At 53.3% G+C, this 18,033-nt stretch overlaps 14 protein-coding genes across 22 annotated transcripts; 5 read left to right on the forward strand and 9 right to left on the reverse strand.

Moving 5' to 3' along the window:
* Nucleotides 1–65: 65 nt before the first annotated feature.
* Nucleotides 66–608, forward strand: KVP17_002867 (uncharacterized protein; the record flags this gene model as incomplete). Its single annotated transcript, XM_068519565.1, has 1 exon — nt 66–608. One exon carries the CDS (start codon nt 66–68, stop codon nt 606–608), a length of 543 nt encoding a protein of 180 aa, XP_068377732.1.
* Nucleotides 609–703: 95 nt separating this feature from the next.
* KVP17_002864 (uncharacterized protein) lies at nt 704–1,789 on the reverse strand (the record flags this gene model as incomplete). Its single annotated transcript, XM_068519561.1, has 1 exon — nt 704–1,789. One exon carries the CDS (start codon nt 1,787–1,789, stop codon nt 704–706), a length of 1,086 nt encoding a protein of 361 aa, XP_068377728.1.
* A 191-nt stretch (nt 1,790–1,980) lies between these two features.
* KVP17_002841 (uncharacterized protein) lies at nt 1,981–3,809 on the forward strand (the record flags this gene model as incomplete). 3 transcript variants are annotated; one of them, XM_068519516.1, is made up of 4 exons in its annotated part: nt 1,981–2,571; nt 2,611–3,365; nt 3,398–3,582; nt 3,610–3,809. In XM_068519516.1, the coding sequence occupies 4 exons, from the start codon at nt 1,981–1,983 to the stop codon at nt 3,807–3,809; spliced, it is 1,731 nt and encodes a 576-aa protein (XP_068377685.1). The 3 variants fall into 3 exon arrangements, with proteins under 3 accessions (XP_068377685.1, XP_068377684.1, XP_068377683.1); XM_068519515.1 differs by lacking the exons at nt 3,398–3,582; nt 3,610–3,809 and having other exon boundaries at nt 2,611–3,393; XM_068519514.1 differs by lacking the exons at nt 1,981–2,571; nt 2,611–3,365 and having other exon boundaries at nt 3,402–3,809.
* Nucleotides 3,810–3,830: 21 nt separating this feature from the next.
* KVP17_002857 (uncharacterized protein) lies at nt 3,831–4,704 on the forward strand (the record flags this gene model as incomplete). Of its 2 annotated transcripts, XM_068519548.1 has the most annotated exons (2): nt 3,831–3,862; nt 3,891–4,704. In XM_068519548.1, the coding sequence occupies 2 exons, from the start codon at nt 3,831–3,833 to the stop codon at nt 4,702–4,704; spliced, it is 846 nt and encodes a 281-aa protein (XP_068377716.1). The 2 variants fall into 2 exon arrangements, with proteins under 2 accessions (XP_068377716.1, XP_068377717.1); XM_068519549.1 differs by lacking the exon at nt 3,831–3,862 and having other exon boundaries at nt 3,868–4,704.
* A 121-nt stretch (nt 4,705–4,825) lies between these two features.
* KVP17_002836 (uncharacterized protein) lies at nt 4,826–5,008 on the forward strand (the record flags this gene model as incomplete). Its single annotated transcript, XM_068519504.1, has 1 exon — nt 4,826–5,008. The coding sequence occupies one exon, from the start codon at nt 4,826–4,828 to the stop codon at nt 5,006–5,008; it is 183 nt and encodes a 60-aa protein (XP_068377674.1).
* Nucleotides 5,009–5,153: 145 nt separating this feature from the next.
* KVP17_002869 (uncharacterized protein) lies at nt 5,154–7,190 on the forward strand (the record flags this gene model as incomplete). Its single annotated transcript, XM_068519568.1, has 1 exon — nt 5,154–7,190. One exon carries the CDS (start codon nt 5,154–5,156, stop codon nt 7,188–7,190), a length of 2,037 nt encoding a protein of 678 aa, XP_068377734.1.
* Nucleotides 7,191–7,209: 19 nt separating this feature from the next.
* KVP17_002835 (uncharacterized protein) lies at nt 7,210–8,535 on the reverse strand (the record flags this gene model as incomplete). The annotated part of the gene is made up of 1 exon (XM_068519503.1): nt 7,210–8,535. The coding sequence occupies one exon, from the start codon at nt 8,533–8,535 to the stop codon at nt 7,210–7,212; it is 1,326 nt and encodes a 441-aa protein (XP_068377673.1).
* Nucleotides 8,536–8,571: 36 nt separating this feature from the next.
* KVP17_002845 (uncharacterized protein) lies at nt 8,572–9,859 on the reverse strand (the record flags this gene model as incomplete). 2 transcript variants are annotated; one of them, XM_068519523.1, is made up of 2 exons in its annotated part: nt 8,572–8,640; nt 8,669–9,859. In XM_068519523.1, the coding sequence occupies 2 exons, from the start codon at nt 9,857–9,859 to the stop codon at nt 8,572–8,574; spliced, it is 1,260 nt and encodes a 419-aa protein (XP_068377692.1). The 2 variants fall into 2 exon arrangements, with proteins under 2 accessions (XP_068377692.1, XP_068377693.1); XM_068519524.1 differs by having other exon boundaries at nt 8,624–9,859.
* Nucleotides 9,860–9,884: 25 nt separating this feature from the next.
* On the reverse strand, nt 9,885–10,262 carry KVP17_002870 (uncharacterized protein; the record flags this gene model as incomplete). Its single annotated transcript, XM_068519569.1, has 1 exon — nt 9,885–10,262. The coding sequence occupies one exon, from the start codon at nt 10,260–10,262 to the stop codon at nt 9,885–9,887; it is 378 nt and encodes a 125-aa protein (XP_068377735.1).
* Nucleotides 10,263–10,285: 23 nt separating this feature from the next.
* Nucleotides 10,286–11,856, reverse strand: KVP17_002843 (uncharacterized protein; the record flags this gene model as incomplete). 2 transcript variants are annotated; one of them, XM_068519518.1, is made up of 2 exons in its annotated part: nt 10,286–10,387; nt 10,417–11,856. In XM_068519518.1, 2 exons carry the CDS (start codon nt 11,854–11,856, stop codon nt 10,286–10,288), a joined length of 1,542 nt encoding a protein of 513 aa, XP_068377687.1. The 2 variants fall into 2 exon arrangements, with proteins under 2 accessions (XP_068377687.1, XP_068377688.1); XM_068519519.1 differs by having other exon boundaries at nt 10,315–11,856.
* A 94-nt stretch (nt 11,857–11,950) lies between these two features.
* Nucleotides 11,951–12,214, reverse strand: KVP17_002846 (uncharacterized protein; the record flags this gene model as incomplete). Its single annotated transcript, XM_068519525.1, has 1 exon — nt 11,951–12,214. The coding sequence occupies one exon, from the start codon at nt 12,212–12,214 to the stop codon at nt 11,951–11,953; it is 264 nt and encodes an 87-aa protein (XP_068377694.1).
* A 116-nt stretch (nt 12,215–12,330) lies between these two features.
* On the reverse strand, nt 12,331–13,575 carry KVP17_002847 (uncharacterized protein; the record flags this gene model as incomplete). Its single annotated transcript, XM_068519526.1, has 1 exon — nt 12,331–13,575. The coding sequence occupies one exon, from the start codon at nt 13,573–13,575 to the stop codon at nt 12,331–12,333; it is 1,245 nt and encodes a 414-aa protein (XP_068377695.1).
* A 69-nt stretch (nt 13,576–13,644) lies between these two features.
* KVP17_002862 (uncharacterized protein) lies at nt 13,645–14,420 on the reverse strand (the record flags this gene model as incomplete). 2 transcript variants are annotated; one of them, XM_068519558.1, is made up of 2 exons in its annotated part: nt 13,645–14,382; nt 14,409–14,420. In XM_068519558.1, 2 exons carry the CDS (start codon nt 14,418–14,420, stop codon nt 13,645–13,647), a joined length of 750 nt encoding a protein of 249 aa, XP_068377725.1. The 2 variants fall into 2 exon arrangements, with proteins under 2 accessions (XP_068377725.1, XP_068377726.1); XM_068519559.1 differs by lacking the exon at nt 14,409–14,420 and having other exon boundaries at nt 13,645–14,268.
* A 100-nt stretch (nt 14,421–14,520) lies between these two features.
* Nucleotides 14,521–17,376, reverse strand: KVP17_002838 (uncharacterized protein; the record flags this gene model as incomplete). 3 transcript variants are annotated; one of them, XM_068519508.1, is made up of 5 exons in its annotated part: nt 14,521–15,069; nt 15,097–16,488; nt 16,517–16,727; nt 16,754–16,947; nt 16,975–17,376. In XM_068519508.1, the coding sequence occupies 5 exons, from the start codon at nt 17,374–17,376 to the stop codon at nt 14,521–14,523; spliced, it is 2,748 nt and encodes a 915-aa protein (XP_068377677.1). The 3 variants fall into 3 exon arrangements, with proteins under 3 accessions (XP_068377677.1, XP_068377679.1, XP_068377678.1); XM_068519510.1 differs by lacking the exons at nt 16,517–16,727; nt 16,754–16,947; nt 16,975–17,376 and having other exon boundaries at nt 14,521–16,509; XM_068519509.1 differs by lacking the exons at nt 14,521–15,069; nt 15,097–16,488; nt 16,517–16,727; nt 16,975–17,376 and having other exon boundaries at nt 16,750–16,962.
* Between the last annotated feature and the right edge of the window lie 657 nt (nt 17,377–18,033).

Raw genomic sequence — 18,033 nt, forward strand, 5'->3', positions numbered from 1 at the left:
GTTAGTGGGGCAGTCATTAAAAGTCGTTTTCATGATGTGGATTGGAAATGTAGAATATTATCAGGATGCCCAGAAAATCGAAGAAAGCTGAGGAGGAGAACCCACTTTACGATGTGGAAGCCATTGTGGGGTACAAGGTAGAGAACGGCAAGGACCTTTATCTTGTCAAATGGATGGGCTACCCTACCGAGGACAATACATGGGAACCACGAAGCTGCTTTCCCAACATGGCTGAAGGCATCGTCGCCCAAATGGAGAGCCTCAGGGCCCAATACAACGAGGAGAACCACCGCTCCCGTCACCGCGAAACCCACCGAACGAAGAGGATGAGGAAGGATAGTGACTACGAGCCGAAGCCACGTCGAAAGGGTGCGCGTCCGTCAGTGGCTTACGACACAAGTTCGTCGTCGAGCGACATAGAGGCCGTTCAGCCTTCCTCTGTCGTCGTATTGAAGGTGTCCCGAATGCAGAATGAGGAGCTCATGGCTGTGGTCGATAACTGCGGGACTCGCGAGCAGATGCCGGTCTCCAAGTTAGTGGAGCGGCACTCCAAGGCGCTGTGTCAGTTCCTTCTGAAACGTGTTCAGTTTCGCACAAGCAGTCAGTGATATCAAATGTATGTACCAGAATCCATCTAAATTGTGTTGCGTGTGCTAGTAAACGTTCTTCGTCGCGTTCTGCCAAAGATCCACGAGAATCTTCTTTAAACTGACGTAGTCGGCGAGACAACGGGGGTCTTCTCTCGTAAGGTGGTAACGTGCACGTGGTTGTCGTGGCCTACAAGCACCAGCCCTAGGCCGATGGTGGTCATACCCACTCCGATACATATTGCTGTCAGAATAGGAATCCAGGCATAGTCCGCATATGGAAGCATGCTCGCGGCGTAACCTTTTTCTTTAGGAGGATGGACTGCCCTTGTAAACGTCGAAGCTGCAGTGTTAACGGTGGTCGGTATTACTGTAGTCACTGAGCTCCCAACCACCTGCTCGGCAGCAGCAGTGATAGTGCAAGCTTCGCTGATTCGAGCCCAGTCATACTCCGCCAACGATGTGAAGCAGTCCTCCGTGGAGAGTCCATTGTGGAAATGCTCAATGAAGGTGGTGGCATCAATGGCTCGGAATCCGGCGCCTTGACATCCGATGTGCTTGACCAGTGTGGTCTGCTCAGTGAACGCATCAAGTGTAGTGCAAACTCCATGACACTTCCCCAGGTCAGATCCTGTAACACACCCCACAAGGGCCAGACCGGGCATCGGTTCGTTGACTCCGAGAACGCCTGACGGACAGTCTGGTGCCAGCCGCATGAGGTGGGCCCAGACATGCATATTGGGGTTCCCGACCCACAAGACATCTACGCTACTGGGGCTGACGCACGTGAAGAGATCCGGGTTGCCACACATGTTGGGGTTGCCCCGCACAAGACCTGAGTAGCAGGCCGCAGACCTGACTCCAGTGTAGTCCGCGAGGACGTCTGAGGGGGCTACCGACAACCACTCCTCGCATCCCAGTGAATTCCATCTCTGCGGATTCCTGTAGAACTTTGACGTCAACGGGCACTTCCCCTTGCACTCAACAATTTCTTGTCCTTTGACACATGCGACCTCGATTCGGTCATGTGACGCCTTCACAGCCAACTCTTGAGGGCAAGAGTCACTATACAGCAGAATCATTCCGTAGGCGTCGGATCTACCCTTCACGACTCCCCGCCGCAGCACGCTTTGATCTGCATAGCATCGATGCTCTGGCACTAGCGTCCGCGCCTGTGACAGCAAAATCATCCAGAGCAACATGCACACGGAAATGAGCAGTGCACCATCAGAGAACTGGGGACTGGCGAATCTCAAAGCATTCCGTAGTCAGACTCCTTCCCGCAGAGATATGAAACAGACAGCTCTGCCAGAGTTGCCGGAGTGACAGTTTTTCGCTTTATGAAGCCAGCATCCCATCACGATACGGAAGATTTCTTGCATTTATTGCCGCTATGCGTCATGGTTACGTTTTGACATTGCTAACCGGTGCATGGAGCAAGAAGTTGCTTGGGGTTGAAATTCACACCGACTACATTCCGCTACACCACGACAAAGATGATGTGTTCTACTTACTGGTTCAGTCGGAGAAGCCAGAGCCAGCTCCAGTGTTTTTGTGGTTGAACGGAGGCCCCGGATGCAGCTCTATGGAGGGTGCTTTCTCCGAGAACGGACCATTTGGGCTACTCGACGACGGCGCAACCCTCGTCTCCAACGACTTTTCTTTGCATAAGCTGGGTCACGTGATCTACTTGGACCAGCCAGTCGGCGTTGGCCTGGCGAAAGCCAGCAGTGGCGGGGAGCCGCGCAACGGAGAGGAGCTCGGCCATGATGCTTCATTCGCTGTCAACACCATTCTCCAGAAGCACAACCTTACAAAGCAGGCGTTCTATATCCTCGGTGAGAGTTATGCCGGTCACTACGTACCCTCTATAAGCATTGCGCTGCTGCGAGACTATCCCAACGTGAATTTGAAGGGTATTGGTGTTGGCAACGGCTTCGTCAACCTCAGAAAATCCGCAGGAGAAGGACCCAAATATCTCGAGGTAGGTACTGCTAACCTCCGCCATTGACTTGCGTTCCAGTCCGTAGGCCTGCTGCGGCCCGAAAGCGTCGCGCCTTATGGACAGGCCTTTAAGGCTTGTGAGAGCATGGTGATGATGGAGGGACTCGCGCTGACAGGCATGCTGTTGTGCGAACTTCTAGATCAAGCGCTCTTGAAGGACACCGACAGGCCCTTCGACGTCTACGATGTTCGACGTCGTCACTCTGCGTCCTTCGCCAGCATCGAGCACTTCCTCAACAACAGTACAGTGAAAAAGATGCTTGACTTGAAGCCCGATAGAGAGTTCACACTCTGCAAGATGATGCTGACTGAGTACCGCAAAAACGATTACACAGTAAATATGGCGCCGGTATATGCGGACCTGGCGAAGAGGATTAAGGTGTCCCTGTACTACGGGGACCAGGACTTCATCTGTAACTATATGGGAGGCCTGGCGTGGTTTTGCGAAGAGTTTGACTGCTCTGAAGGCTTTGCAAAGTGGCAGGGGCCCGAGGCTGCCTTTGGAGAAGTAATGACCGCGACAGCGAAAGACTCCGGCGCTCCCGCGACCTTCTACAGAGTGTACGCGAGTGGACACATGGTGCCCGAAGACAGGCCGGAGTCCTTCTTCGACATCGTTGGCCGGTTGGTCGCCGAGGACACCCCCACCCCGCACGCGGAGCACAGTCACCACAACCACCACACGCACCACCCGCCACATGAAGGAGTGGAGACGACAGAAGAAGTTGTAAGGGGCAAACAGAGCCACGCTGAGCAATGGCTCCAATTAGTTGAGTCCGAGCCACTAATGGTTTCACAGTAATTAGAAAAATGCCTAGTCTGCCGAACGGTCGTGTAGCTGCAATGGCGCGGAAATGCCTGGATGGCGACGTGCGTCTGTCCAAAGGGGCGGTAGACGCGCTAGCACGCGCCGTGGAGGCGTTCATGAAGGAGGTGCTGGAGGGGATGACAGAGGTGTCCGTGACGAAGACGTTGTCTGCACACGATTTTAGTGAGTTGCATGGGGTTCCTAACGCAGTCGCCGCCGTGAGAAGCGACCCGCGGCTGGCATTTCTGCCCCTAGACTGTGACCTGTTCAGGTTGACTGGCCGAATTGCTCAGACAGAAGATGAGACGACCGGCAGCAACCACCAAAGCGATGATTTTCTTGTTCCGGCATCTGATGACGCCAGTGACGTTGAAATCCCTGAAGACTCTGAGAGTTTCTCTGAGGATTAAATAAATCTTAATTCAATAGCAATGATGGGGCTTCCCTCTGGTGCGAAAGTAAAGTGAGATGGCGTTCCTCGTGACACACAGCTACCGTAGGCGTCGTTGTGAGCCCTCCTTGAGTCCGTTCAGAGAGAAGCCTGAGGGCACCTACCGTGCCGAAAGTCGGCGTCTGCAGGGTGAAGCGAACAGGCAGGAGGACACCAGGCAATATTGGGAGAGAAGGAAGCGAGAACACAGGTCCGAGACCAACCGAAAACAGACTGAAACAAGGAAAATGCATGCGGCAATGACGGAAGAAGCAGCTCGTTTCATTCAGACGAGAGAGACACGAAAGAAATGGCGAGTGGAAGCTCTGGCACCGCAGGCCTCGAAGGACGGAGGCGTTGAAGTCAAGGGGCTGGAAATGGTTCAAAGGGCGGAGGTGTCCATTAAGCCAGTACACCTACCTCCGAGATTGCCTCTGGTAGACCTGAGCGCCATTCGAGGGTTCTCGTCGATGTCGCCGCCATCATCTTACCCCTGCGGCCGATGCCAGTGTTGCCTAGCACGGCGCCGTGACACATCAACGGAGTCTACAGGACACATTGACGCGGTCAGGCGGACGATAAGTGAGAGGTATGACGACGAAAAGCCAGCCCGGAGGCCCCTTCACACCACCCGCACACAAGCGTCGGGTTCTGAGCGGCTGCCGCCGAAATGGGATTCCAGACCGCCAGTACCGCCTACCATCACCCGACACCGACACGAGCCGGAATCTGACCTGTCGTGGTTGGAGCCCAGTGCATTGGTGGACAAAATTGAACGGAACTGTCGGTTGATTGAGTCGAGGTTGGCACTGCCGAAGAGCGGACTCAAGAAGCACGAGGACGACAACGACCCGCCGTCGGTGCACTACAGATGACATGCAACGAACGTGTAGAAAAAATGTGGGGGAATAAATCAAAACGGATCTCTAGAGGAGAACGATCTCAAGGGGAGAACGATCTCAAGGGGAGAACGATCTCAAGGGGAGAACGATCTCAATGGGAGAACGATCTCAAGGGGAGAACGCAAGGGAGAACGAATCTCTAGGGGACAACGCATCTCTAGGAGAGAACGAATCTCTGGGGGAGAACGAATCTCTAGGGGACAACGAATCTCTAGGGGACAACGCATCTCTAGGAGAGAACGAATCTCTAGAGAATGAATCTCTAGGGGAGAACTAGGAGAGAACGAATCTCTAGGGGAGAACGAATCTCTAGGGGAGAACTAGGAGAGAACGAATCTCTAGGGGAGAACGAATCTCGTACCTTTCTCTAGGGGAGAACTAGGAATTGAAAGCAACAATCCGTCAGAAATCTCGATTTTGTTATGTCATCGGAGGATTTCAGCACTGGGAAACTCGTGCCAGGCCTTCCAGGCACCACAAAGAGTCTGGATGTAAAGAACAAAACTCCGGCCCCCATTCAAATCTCAGCGGAGCATCTGTTGCGCGAGGCGTTGGAGCGTCAGGGGGAGGAAGTCAAGCGCCAACGTACTCGCTTTGTCGACGAAGAAGAGTTACAGGAATATAAAACTGCTAAACGAAAGGAGTTCGAAGACCGACTTCGAATGCACAGACACCACCTTGGCCTCTGGATTCAGTACGCAGATTGGGAAGCAGGTCAAAAGGAGTTTCTTCGTGCACGGTCTGTGTTTGAAAGAGCACTGAATGTGGACTTTCAGAACACCATCCTATGGCAGCACTATTTGGACATGGAGACGAAGAATAAGTTCGTGAACAGCGCGCGTAACCTCTACGACCGTGTGTGTCAGCTGCTGCCACGCAACGACCAATTCTGGTTCAAGTATGCTCACATGGAGGAGTTGCTGGGGAACTACGTTGGCGCGCGCCAGGTTTTCAATCGGTGGATGGAATGGTGTCCGGACGGTCAAGCTTGGATAATGTTCGTCAACTTTGAGGAGCGTTGCGGTGAAGTAGAGCTGGCTCGCCAGGCGATGGAGCGCTACGTCGCCACTGTTCCTTGTCAAGCGAGCTTTTTGAAGTTTGCTAAGTTCGAGGAGAAGCACAAGAGCGCCCCTCGGGCGCGCGCTGCCTTCGAGAAAGCTGTGGAGGTGCTGGGGAAGACGGCGGTGGATGAAGATTTCTTCCTGGCCTTCGCGGAGTTTGAGACAAGGGAGAGGAATTTCGAACGGGCTTCTGCCATATACCAAGAGGGCATTCGAGCTCTCCCTAAGGACCGGAGAGAGAAGCTTTACCCACGGTTCTTGTCGTATCAAAAGATGCATGGGACTCGCCAGGAGCTCGAAGACGCCGTTCTAGAGAAGCGACGGCTCTACTACAACACAGAGATCAAGGACACGCCCCACAACTATGACACATGGTTTGACTACATCCGTCTTGAGGAAGGAGCTGGCGACGCAGATCAAATCAGGGCAGTATATGAGAGGGCTGTGACATTCAAGCCTCCACTGCTTGACAAGCGTTACTGGAAACGGTACATCTACATCTGGCTCAATTTCGCGGTGTTCGAGGAGCTTACAATGGGGGACATCGACAGGGCACGTGAGGTATATCACCGTATGGTAGCTGCCATCCCAGCCAAAAAGTTCACGTTCGCAAAACTCTGGAAGCAGTTCGCAGAATTTGAGATTCGACAAATGGATCTTGCCCGCGCTCGCAAAGTTTACGGCACAGCCATTGGACTCAGTGGCCAGATCAAGCCCAAGGTCTACTTTCAATACGCTGACATGGAGCTTCAAATGGCGAACTTCGACCGAGCCAGAACGATTTTGGCGAAGCTTTTGGAAGCTCACCCGTTGAATCCTGAGGCATGGCTAGCGTTTGTGGACCTTGAGCTCAATGCGGAGGAGTTCGAGAGAGCTCGGTACCTCTTTGACGTCGCCACGGAGATGGACGCGATGACTAACGTGGATTCGATTTGGTCGCGGTATATCGAATTTGAAATAGAAAATGGAGAACTGGACAAGGTTGCCGATCTCTATCGACGGTTTCTGAAGAAGTTCGATTCACCGCAGTGGTGGTTTGCCTTCGTCGACTTCGAGTTGGATCAGAGGAAAGACCTGGAGGCTGCCCGAAAAGTGGTCCAACAGGCTGCAGATCATTATAAGTTCCAAGGGCACGACGAGCAACGTGCTCGCTTGATGGAGAAGTGGCTCCTTGTGGAGCGCATCGCTGGCACTGAGCAGGACATTGAACGCGTTTGGCGACTTCAGCCGAAGAAGGTAAAACGGACGAGAACAGTGGTGAACGCTCAAGGGGAAACTGCAGGAAGTGAGCAGTTTACGGCTTACATCTTCCCTGGGGATGAAGGGCCTGAGGCCGGTCAGAACCTCAAGATTCTCGAGATAGCTCGGCAGTGGAGGGCACAGAAGCAGGCCGCGTGAAACGTCCTATTTGTTCCACTCACCACATTTTCTGAGTAATTCTAGTGGCAGTCTCCAGAGGCAGCGTCTGCAGTACGCAGCTCTCAGAACTACAGAGGACTTTTCTCGTATGTTGGGCGGCCCATACGACACGGCTGCACTCCGCTCGTTTCTCAGTCGGATGTAAAGGCGACGCAGTGGGGCTGTTCCGCTGAGTGGTCTCGGCAGTGGTGCGCTCAAGCTTCACAGGCCGACACCGACCGGCATGCCTTCTTCGGTTTTGGTGCTCGAGTGAAGGCCACAAAGGACCGAGGATGCCTAAAGGCTTCCAATCAAGGCACAGGGGCAGCTCTCTTCTCAGCATGTACCACCCGCAATCGGGAATGACGCAAGACCCGACAACCATACTTTCTGTTGATCCCTTCCATGTTTTGGCCGCTTGAATGAATTCTACTGAAGGGGGTTTGGCCTCCAAGGAGAAATTAAGAGAGACAAGGGTCGCTCTTCCCACAGAACCGTAAGCAGTGAGGTCCACCTTCGACAAGAGTGCGTCTAAGGTTCGCCTCAGCGATAACCAGTCCTGGCATGTGCAGATCACCAAGCCCCGTCTTAAAACGCAGGGCATGACAGGTAGAAGCTTCTGAGACGTGACTGACCTCGTGTCCAAAAGCAGAACTCCCTCAGACGTGTTCATGAGGATAAGGTGGTCGTCGATGAGACTGCAGTGATTCGGGTCCCACGCGGCAGAACTGGAGAACTTGAGGGTTTTAATCACGTTGCCGTTGGCGTCGAGCCGCCAGACTCTACCGCGTGCCCGAACAACAAAGAGGCCATTCTCCAGCATCCCATGGGTAGCTTCTGCGGTGTGCGGCGTACGCCCAACTCGTTTTGGCGTGGCCGACTCCCAGGTGACGCGCCAGTGAGTAGTAGCGGTTGACATGAAGGCGCAGTCCGCTGTAATAACACCTTTCAATGCGGTTTCTGGAAGCTGAAATTCCTTGTGCGAGACTTCATGGGTGACAAGATCCAAAACGTTCCATATCACTCCGAGGTCGTATATCCATAGCATTTCCAATGCGTTACCGATAACTTCCCATTCGAGTAAGCGCTCAGCGCGCTCTATCAGTGACGTGGACTGGCCATCCGCAACCAATCTTATTGTCGTGAGACCCGTTGATACAAAAACGACGACCACACCGGCAGCCGTCACTCCTAAATCTACTACCGTGCCTGCGGCTTCGCTATCGAATGAGAAACCAGCATCAGTCACAAGAGATATCTGATTGCCAGAAGTGGACGCGAAGCATTGTCGTCCAGATACGATGGCAGCGTCGGAGCCAACCAACACGCCTGTACACCGGCGCATCTAATGGGATTTATGAGATTTGTCTCAACTGCAATGTCACAGGTCAATGTCCTCCTTGATTGAAAGTCGCTCATGGAGTTTTGCGGCACTAAACAGACCGACCACCTGTATGAGAAAACCAATGCCGTCTCACCAAGAGTCCGCAGCATATGAGCAGAGTGACCTCCACACCAAGGTAGCCGGATGACAGGCAGAACCCTATGACAAGGATGTTGGGTAAAATACGGAAGATGTTCAAAACCGTAGCTCTATGCTGATCGGATACCACTTCAGCTCTGACGGTGTAAAAGGAAGCAAAATACATGCCGACGGCGACTTCGAATGAGCAGAAGGCTACGATTCGGAAGAACCACTCCGTCATGACGACAGGAACCAGAAGCGAGACGAATCCCCAAAGAAAGCACAGCACAACCATGTCTTCCGGCGCCCCCCCGCGCCTCTCGTGCCAACTGCAAACATTGGATCCGACCATTGTTGCCGCCATGAAGCCAGCGAAGACCTCGCCATGATTGATCTGGGACGGAAGGGCAGGTGTCCAGTTCAGGACGAAAATGTACATCGCTGACTCGAATGAAGCCTGTACGAGCCCAGCCCAGAGCAGTGAGGTGTTCTCCCAGCATTCACGTAAGCTCAAGTGAATGCTGTTCACGCTGGACTCCTCAGCTTTTCCGTGGTTCTCAGTCCATGTGAATAGGATGAGAATGAACGCCGCAATCAGGCTGACAATAGCGACGTCGAATGGCGCCACCATCCCAAATCGATCTGCCACGATGGCACCAACAACCCCAGCGGCAATCGCCACCAGCCCGTTACCGAAGACCATCTTGGAGAAAACAGGACCTGTAGACATTTCGGCGCTTCCTTGATGGTGCGTTGCGACCATCCACGAATCAAAACTAGAGAAAAGGATACTGGTTGCGACGCCACCCGTAACACGGCCAAGCATCAAGACCGAATAGTTGTTGATATGCTTGGTCAGGCAAGTCACAACGTAGAGCAAACAGTAAAGGAGGCAGGACTTCTTCCGCCCGTAGGAATCAGCGAAGGAGCCCACAAGAGGTCCTACTATGGCGCTTGTGCCGAATCCTACAACAAATAGTTGTCCGATCTCCGCTTTCGAGAATCCATAGTGGGCGTACAATGCGTAAACATAAGGCCCTTGTAGCCAGTCAGCAAGAGTGGCCAGAAAGTAAGCCGGTAGAAACCTGCGCTCCAAAAGATTAAACCATTCTGAGGTCACAGTGCTACGCTTGCTCAGGACAAATTTAGCCAGCAGAGAGCCAACAATCAAAGATCCTGAAAATCCGGCAACTCTGTAAGACATCAAATTGAACAATTCAACATTCGTTTCAGCCTTCCTCCTCAAGGGTGGGTTCTTTGAAGGTGTCTTCTTTGAAATTATCCTCTTTGAAACCATCCTTGTACCCGTGCTTCAGGTTATTTATCTCGTGGCACGATCCACAGCGCATAAAAAGTACGCCATGCGGCAACAGGTTGGTGGTGTTGCAGCCGAAGCAGACTCCAGCGATGACTTTACCACCGATGGGGTTATTAGCTTCTACTGCGTTCATCTTATTACATCCGAAGCATGAGACGTATTGGGCGCCGGCATCGTACTCTAACAGTCGCTGACACTCGTGGCATTGAAGTCGAGCCTTGGTTTCGGTGGCTGCGGAGGTGCCAGTGTAGTTGGTGTTATAGTACTGGAAGAGTTGAGCGTTACTCATCAGAGGCGCACAAAAATGAACTATTACACCGTATTGAGAGATTTGGCCATGATTACCAGGTCGTGGGTGGGGATTCGGCAAAGGGATGTATCGGATATGTATTCGACTGGCGTCTCATGCAGTCGCTGGGTATCTGGGCTGAGCTGGTGCTTACATTGTAGAGTTCAGCCAGTAGGGATTTGACTTCAGCAAGGATGTGCATCTGAAGCAGGCCCTTCTGCCAGGTCGAACCAGGTCGAAATCTTGAAGCCAAAAGATTCGACTGCAGATTCACAAGCAGGCAAACGGCATCATCTGCGGAGGAGGTGTCGCAAGGAACTTCCTCTGTAACCATCGGAACTTGCGAGTGACAAAAGAACAGCAGAGCATACAGTGACGACTCGACCTCAACGAAGTCGAAGGTGAGGTCACATAGCAGCAGGCGGTCTGGTAAGGCGCCTGAGCCCGGAGCACACTGTTGCAACGAGTGGTCGGCGAAGCTGGCGAGCTCTCTCCACTCCAGAGGCTGCTTGGGAAAGCAGGTTAGGAAAACTTCGGCAACTGCTGATCGATGCAGGCACCAGAGTGTGAGGGCCGCAGTAGGCAGGTCATGGATTTGGCCTTTAGATAACCGTACGACAGCAGCTGACACATGTTCCAACGGCGACTCGACCGCTGATTCGGTGAACGCCAGCATGAGCATACTGGCTTCGACGAAGCGGAAAGCGGCTGCCAGACTCCAATCCCGACACAGAGCTCGGTTTATCGCCAAGATTACCTGCTGAGCGATTTCATAAGCTGCTTTTCGCAGAACGGAGCCCTCGATATCCCCTGGTGAGACGTTGAGCCTCTTCTGTAGGGTGTCCGCTCTTTGGTGCACCTCGACGGTTCCCGTCCGAGCCAGTAGCACAAATGGATCCACGACTGCCTGGAAATCCGGCGGCAACGCCGATGGTGAACGTGAAGGAGTTCGCTTTACAGGCGCCCGTCCAGTCGCTACGTTTGGCGTGTGCCAAACCATCGCACATGAAGCAGACTTCGATCTGGGTATCTCTTTGTCAAAAACTCGCAAAACGGCTTCAACCTCGCCAGGAACGGTGTAAGGCTCGCTAGCCCACCTCAACATCCGGGCGTCAAACCCAGCAGACCCAATATGAAGCGGAGTCGGTTGGGATGTCTGACTAAGGACGCTGGTCACATGAGGGGCACGCGCAAGGCCAAGGGAAAGGCCAGCATGGATCAGGATCAGCTGACGGACTGGTAGCTGACGCCCCAGACAGATGAACGCCACACGAGCAGTTATGCCTGCCGCGGAACCGGCTGGTCGGCGCTTTAGACACTCTTCCAAATACAGAGCGATCAGCCTCTGTCGTCGACAAGTGGGGACCAGCAGGCCTTGCAACTCGTTGAAGAGGCCTGTGATCGAGGTCTTGACACAACTAGCTGAAGAGGAAGTCGATCGTTCCTGCTGGACGGGGTTATCAGCTTCGCTTACGCTCTCACTACCGCTAGCGTCTTCAGCTGTTGTAGTCTGGACCACCAGAGGCTCCTTGGGCGCGTGGATACCGAGTCGTACAAGGCGATGGACATAGCTAATGTCGCCGGTTAGCTGCATGTCACGGAAATTTGCGCACGCATCAAACTTGACGTGCACAAACAGTACTATCAGAGTTTTGTGGTTACAATCTCAGTTCAGTCGCAGAAAAATTTCACATCCATTTGGGGACAAGCTTCGTCAACTCGGCAACGTAAGCCTCCCGAGCCGCCTCTTGACCCATACCCTTAACCGAGTTCCAGGCGGACCATTTCGCCTTCGCCTCGTATCTTATCATAGAGGGTGCTTCAGCCGTACAGTCCCCCTCAGTGGCCTGCTTGAAAAGAGAGTAAAACCGCAGCTTCTGGTCGTTGGTGGGTGTCCAGGTGCCATTAGCAGGATTGGCAACGAATGCAGCAGCTTGATCGAAGGAAGTCATTTGGTTTAACGAAGTGAATAATCCCTAGATTAGTGTCATGAGTGTGGGGCCCCGATCACAAGCTTTTATTCAGTCGTGTGCGGCCTTGGCAATCTTTTGTTTACACGAGCTTTTATTCACATTGATTTGAACACACTTTCCACCCGCCCCATCAGCTCATCCAGTTCATCGTCTGTGATGACAAGCGGAGGTGCAAAGCGTATAATGTGCTCATGCGTAGGCTTCGCCAGCACACCACGTGCCTTGAGTTCCAAGCACACCTTCCAGCCGCTTACAGGATGTCCCTCCTTGCACACAACCCCTATGAGGAGGCCTCGGCCGCGAACGTGGTCAATGAAGTCGACCTCCTTGGCTAGCGACGTCAGCCTGCTCATAAACCGGTTCCCCAGCTCGTCTGCTCTAGCAGCAAGGTTCTCGTCCTTCAAAATGCGCAGGGCCTCCATTGCCACCGCACAGGCCAGAGGGTTGCCCCCATAAGTGGATCCGTGTTGACCGGGCTTGACTGTAAGCATTATCTCATCGGAGCAGAGGACAGCCGAGACCGGCATCATGCCTCCAGAGAGCGCCTTGCCCAGAACAAGAATGTCCGGCTTCACGCCATCCCAGTCAGAGCACAGAAGCCGACCCGTCCGACAGAGGCCAGTTTGAATCTCGTCGCAGATCAATAGCGCGTTAAACTCTCCACAGAGCTCTTGACATTTCTTCAGATAGCCCTCTGTAGGCACTACCACGCCCGCCTCACCCTGGATGGGTTCGATGTAGAAGGCGGCGACGTTGTCGAGGGACTCGAACATATCGCGCAGAGCCTCGACGTCGTTGTACTCCACCATGTGGAAGTTGGGAACGAAGGGACCGTAGTTACCGTAGCAGTCAGGGTCCGTGCTAGAAGAGCAGGCTGCCAACGTCCGCCCCCAGAAATTGTTCTTGGCGAAGACGATGTTCGCTTGGTTGTGCTCGGTCCCCTTGACCTCGTACGCCCATTTGCGGGCAAGCTTCACAGCCGTCTCACCAGCCTCCACCCCTGAGTTCATGGGGAGTACCTTGTCGTAGCCGAAGTAGTCTGTGATGTACTTGGCGTAAACGGCCATCTGGTCGTTGTGGAAAGCACGTGACGTGAGCGTTAGCTGTGAGCACTGCTCCTGCATAACCTCAACCAGTCGAGGATGACAGTGGCCTTGGTTTACTGAGGAGTACGCTGAAAGGCAGTCGAAATACTGCTTGCCTTCGACGTCCCAAAGGAAAGGGCCCTGGCCTCGCTTCAACACGACAGGCAGGGGATGGTAGTTATGTGCTCCATGGGCTGCTTCGCAGTCAATGAAGTCCTGACATGTTTGTAGGCCGTATTTCTTTCCGTCTGCCATCTCGAAAATGTAATTATACATCAAATGATCATGACTCATTTGGGGCATCGATTTACGGCCACAATCCGATCACAGCAATTCGCGCTGCAGCTGGCGGAGCAATTTCTTATCGACGAGACTGGCCACTGGCTTCAGATGGGTCACACACAGGGGATGGATCTCACCATCCTGTTGGAGGCTTGAGAGGAAGTGCTCGAAGATTGTGTCCGGTGACTGGGAATCGCTAGTAGCGCAAACTCCATTGTAGCATAATGGTATGAACCAAGAGGCACATGAAAGGCTGGACCTGCACTCCATCAGAGCTGTCAAAGCAAGACACCCTCGCTCGCTCCACGTGAGAGTGGGGCCGCAATCGGCTAGAAGCTCAAGGGCGGGGCCGATGTGAGAAGGGTGTAAGATCGCTTCGATGAAGTGCAGGGGGAGCATCGGTGCTCCTTGGGCGCACCTGTGCAGTCGGTGGTCCTCGTCAAGTCGCGGTCTGAGCGTGGAAAGGAACCTTGTCAGGAACAGCTTCGCGTCAACAGATGAGAGGTGGTCACACACTGAGAGTTCAAAGGGGTGAGACCTCTGTGTGAATATGCTGTCTAGCCGAATTTTCGAGTCACACAGTTGGCCGTCCATGGAGTGTTCTTGCCACAGACGTAGAATGACTCTCAGAGCTGCCATATCACGAGGCCCCATAACGCCAATCATCTCCGGCACATCTGACCCTTCTACTCGAATAGAGGTTGCTGAGCCTGCATCAACTGAGACGACGCCGCCTATCTCATATGTCTTCGAGCTGAATCGTCCACGAAATACGCGACGCTGTTTGATTGTGGACTCGATCTCACATGTCTGGGCATCCAAAAGCGCGAATACACTGGACTGGACAACCCTCAACACCAAGACGCAGATGGTTTACGACTCATCAATACTGGACGACTCAACCAAGACGCAAATGGTTTACAAACATGAACTTGTGTCACATAGCATTTTTCTGGAAGATAGCAGTCGTTGGATGGTTCGAACTGTTTGAAGATTCTGTGGTAACCTACCCCGATCCACCATCTTCGAGGTGAAATTCTCCCATGTTCGGTGGGCGTTCCAGAAAAGGATCAGTGCCACGCACAACAGACAACCGCTGTCCAGAAGGAAGATCCACAACAAAGCCCTGAACGGACTGATCATACCGAGGAAAGGGATGATGGCGACGACGACCAGGTTCCACACCAGAGCAACTAAGGCCTGGGCGTGGGCCTTGTGGCACATATTCAAGAAGGTGTGCACGTGAGCAGCGGGATTCCCAGCGGATGGCAGGTAAACTCTGACCGATGATGGCTTTGACAATAACGGGCCGCCATTCCAGAGACGCTGAATAAACAGTGGTCGGGACACCTTGCAGTCTCGCCTAGTCAGACCAGCGCCTCCCCAATGGTTGGATAGGTTCGACTCGAGCCTTTGGTCGTCACCCGACCTATCGGATGTGTTGGCTAGCCCCACCTTCGAGAACCACTGATTGAATGACTCCCTGCTACTCACAGATAACAACAACTCTTTAGGGATGTTGGAGCACACCATGACGGCTAAGCCACCCTTTTGAATCTTGCCTAGGTGTGAGGTCGCATCCTCGTCCTCTTGTGCAAGTGAGATTCCCAAAAGCAACCGGTAGTGGTTGTCAAGGGCGACAAGGATTGGGAGGACTCCGTGCGCGCACTTCTCCGCAATCCACGCGTCTAGAGGAGCAAAGCCGGGCTCGCAACGTCGTGGGGATCCAACACTGACACTGTGGTCGTTGCCCTGTATCCGGCACCTGAGCTTGGCTTCCACGAAACCGTTTGTCATCAGTACATCCTGTACTGAGAAGTTATCAGCCACTCGAGCCATTCTATCCCCCGCAGCGTCGATAATACAACAGGCAACCGACGTCGAGAAGTCGGGATGCGTGTCTGGGTCCAAGGAGTCAAGTGCGGCCCTTTCCACCAGACCCACCACTCCCCAGAGAAAGTCGCCACCTTTTAGCATGCTTCTCGATGGACAGCTATCACACAAGGTACCGTCATCGGAGATGTGCTTTTCATCAACGACCACTTTACCAGGCGCGGTGGAATCCAGGAGCGAGCGATGAGCAGTGAAGATAGCCGAGATCGACACGATTTCAGAGAGGACTCCATTGCCGACAGCGCGGATATTGGACTGGTTCATCTGACGACGAAGACGGTGAAGAACCAGCGAGATCGTCCAGAGTGAGCCTGAGAGGTCATGAAGAAGGCAAATCGACACTAAAGGCCAACCTAGGTGCACAGAGCCTGTCAGTATGCCAACACTGCCCACTGTAACAGCAGCAATGAGGGAGGCCGTTCCCACCAACGACACCCGTGACACCCAAAGGTCGTCCATCGCAGAGATGGCTTCGTCGACCTTTTTCTTCTCGAATGTCTCATGAGATAGCGCAGCCGCCTGTGTAACCGTAATCAGGAGGTAAGGGCCTGACAAGTATGTGGCCCCGGCGTTAACCCGAATAGGGAAGTCTGCCAGCGTGAAGGAGACTGTAGCGTCGCCGTTGACGGGGCTCATCTTCATCGTACAAACGGTGGGTGGTGGTAGTTCGGCCTGGATCACTCTCCCGTCGGAGGTCAGCATGGCCGAAGCAGTGAGGAAACAATCCACATCCACTTTGTCAAGGGGTTTCAGCACTACGACGTCTCCAATTTGAACTTCGAATGTCGAGCAGGTCTCAAGCTGTCCATCACGGAGCAAGAGACACGAAGAAGACGCTTCTTCGTCGTCAGCCGCGACGTACAAAACAATGCGCCTGGCCAGGACGGAGAGCTGACGATGCGTCACGATCAGAACGCACAGAGGCACCAGGCTGGTCTCTTCAGCAACAGAGAATATGCTCCGAAGCGCCAGCGCGCTCCAGCCCACCGCAGTCTGGCTGAGAAGCTTCTTCATGGCTTACCCCAAAGAGCAGTGTGAAGGACGAGAGCAATGTCCAGACCAGTGTCGGTGTCGGTTTCTTCAGGCGGGACAGGTTCCTCGCCAGCATTTCGGCATCCCTGTCGGCGAAACATGCGATTGATAACGCGCACAAGGAAAGAAGCTCTCTTCGAAAGGTGTTGAGCAGCGCCAATCCCGGGCTAAGCTGGCTCATTTCCGGCCAGATTAGAAATCTATGCGAGAGTCCCTTGCTGCTCACAAGAGTATCACTCTGCACAGAGACCTGAGAAAGGCGGGCTGTGGAGTCAACCTCCTCGTTATGAGCTCCAACAGGTTACCTGAGAGTCCAATAGCTGCGGTGTGGCTGTGCAGGACACGAAGACCAATCTTGGCGGGGTCGTAGGCGATAGTGATGATGTCTTCGTCTACGTGGGTCAACTTCACTCCATCGTGCTGAATACGGATCATTCACTTCCCTACCCCAAGCAGATGATGTTGGAGGAAGGACTGCCGTCGCCGTTGCGTAGAAGGATCGTCAGTAAGCCGGAAGCTGACTGAACAGATGCCTCTGGAGTCTACTCCAACGTCAATGGTTCGTTGCTGAACGCGACACCAAACCCGGAATCCTCGGTACGGAACGCACAGGGAAGTTAGCACGTTGCAAAGCTCCTTCCCGAGTGCCATGTTGTCCAAGTACGACCAACGACATTCTTGCTGCACAATCAAAGGGACGCAATTAGGCGCAAGTAATGTGTGAAGGCGTAGATATTTCGGCAACGTCACGCATGACATGTCCACGTCCACGGAGACGTGCCTTTGAGACATGGACAGCATCGATGGCCCCGTCTCGACGAGAGGACTCGTTTCCCAATCTTGACCCATGGGTGCGAATTCTGTCATGAATTTGGGATATCGTCATGTCCACTCTTACGAGCTATAATTGAGACGTAATCGCTGACCACTACGAGCGTACAATATATGAAGAAGACATGCATGAAGAAGACATAAACGCTCGCTTAGCATGATAATTGAGACGTAATCGCTGACCCACACTACCGAACATATGAAGAAGACATACACTAACGGATTGACTGCGAATCACAGTGGCGACAGGGTTAGGAGAGGGACTTGATATCCCTTGGGCAGGTTCGAACCCTGCCGTCGTCGATGTTTTGTGTGTTATTAACTACAACGAGACGGCAGGTCGCATGGATGGGTCATTACCGCTTGCTAATCGAGCGCTCTACTGATTACACAAGTGCAGGTGAGGATAGAATTGGGTAATCTATATTTCTACGTAACAGTCTTCTGTGAGTGTGGGGTCAACATCCCCCTCCCTGTAGTGGGATCGTCGCTCCAGTATCGTTGCATTGTTCCCTTCACCTATTCTCCCGTTTTCCCAAACACGCACACTCATACGACACGTTCACTCGAAACACTTTCACATCTCAATCTCCTCTTGTTTCTCGTGACGTGTGCTCCAATCTGGGCCTCTTCCTGGATAGGGTTCGACTTACCTCCTCTTCAGGGGTATCCCTG

The sequence above is a fragment of a genome (assembly GCF_019968985.1).
Source record: "MAG: Porospora cf. gigantea B chromosome Unknown PgB_NODE_17_length_75588_cov_121.691, whole genome shotgun sequence".
In the NCBI taxonomy this organism is placed as follows: Eukaryota; Apicomplexa; class Conoidasida; order Eugregarinorida; family Porosporidae; genus Porospora; species Porospora cf. gigantea B.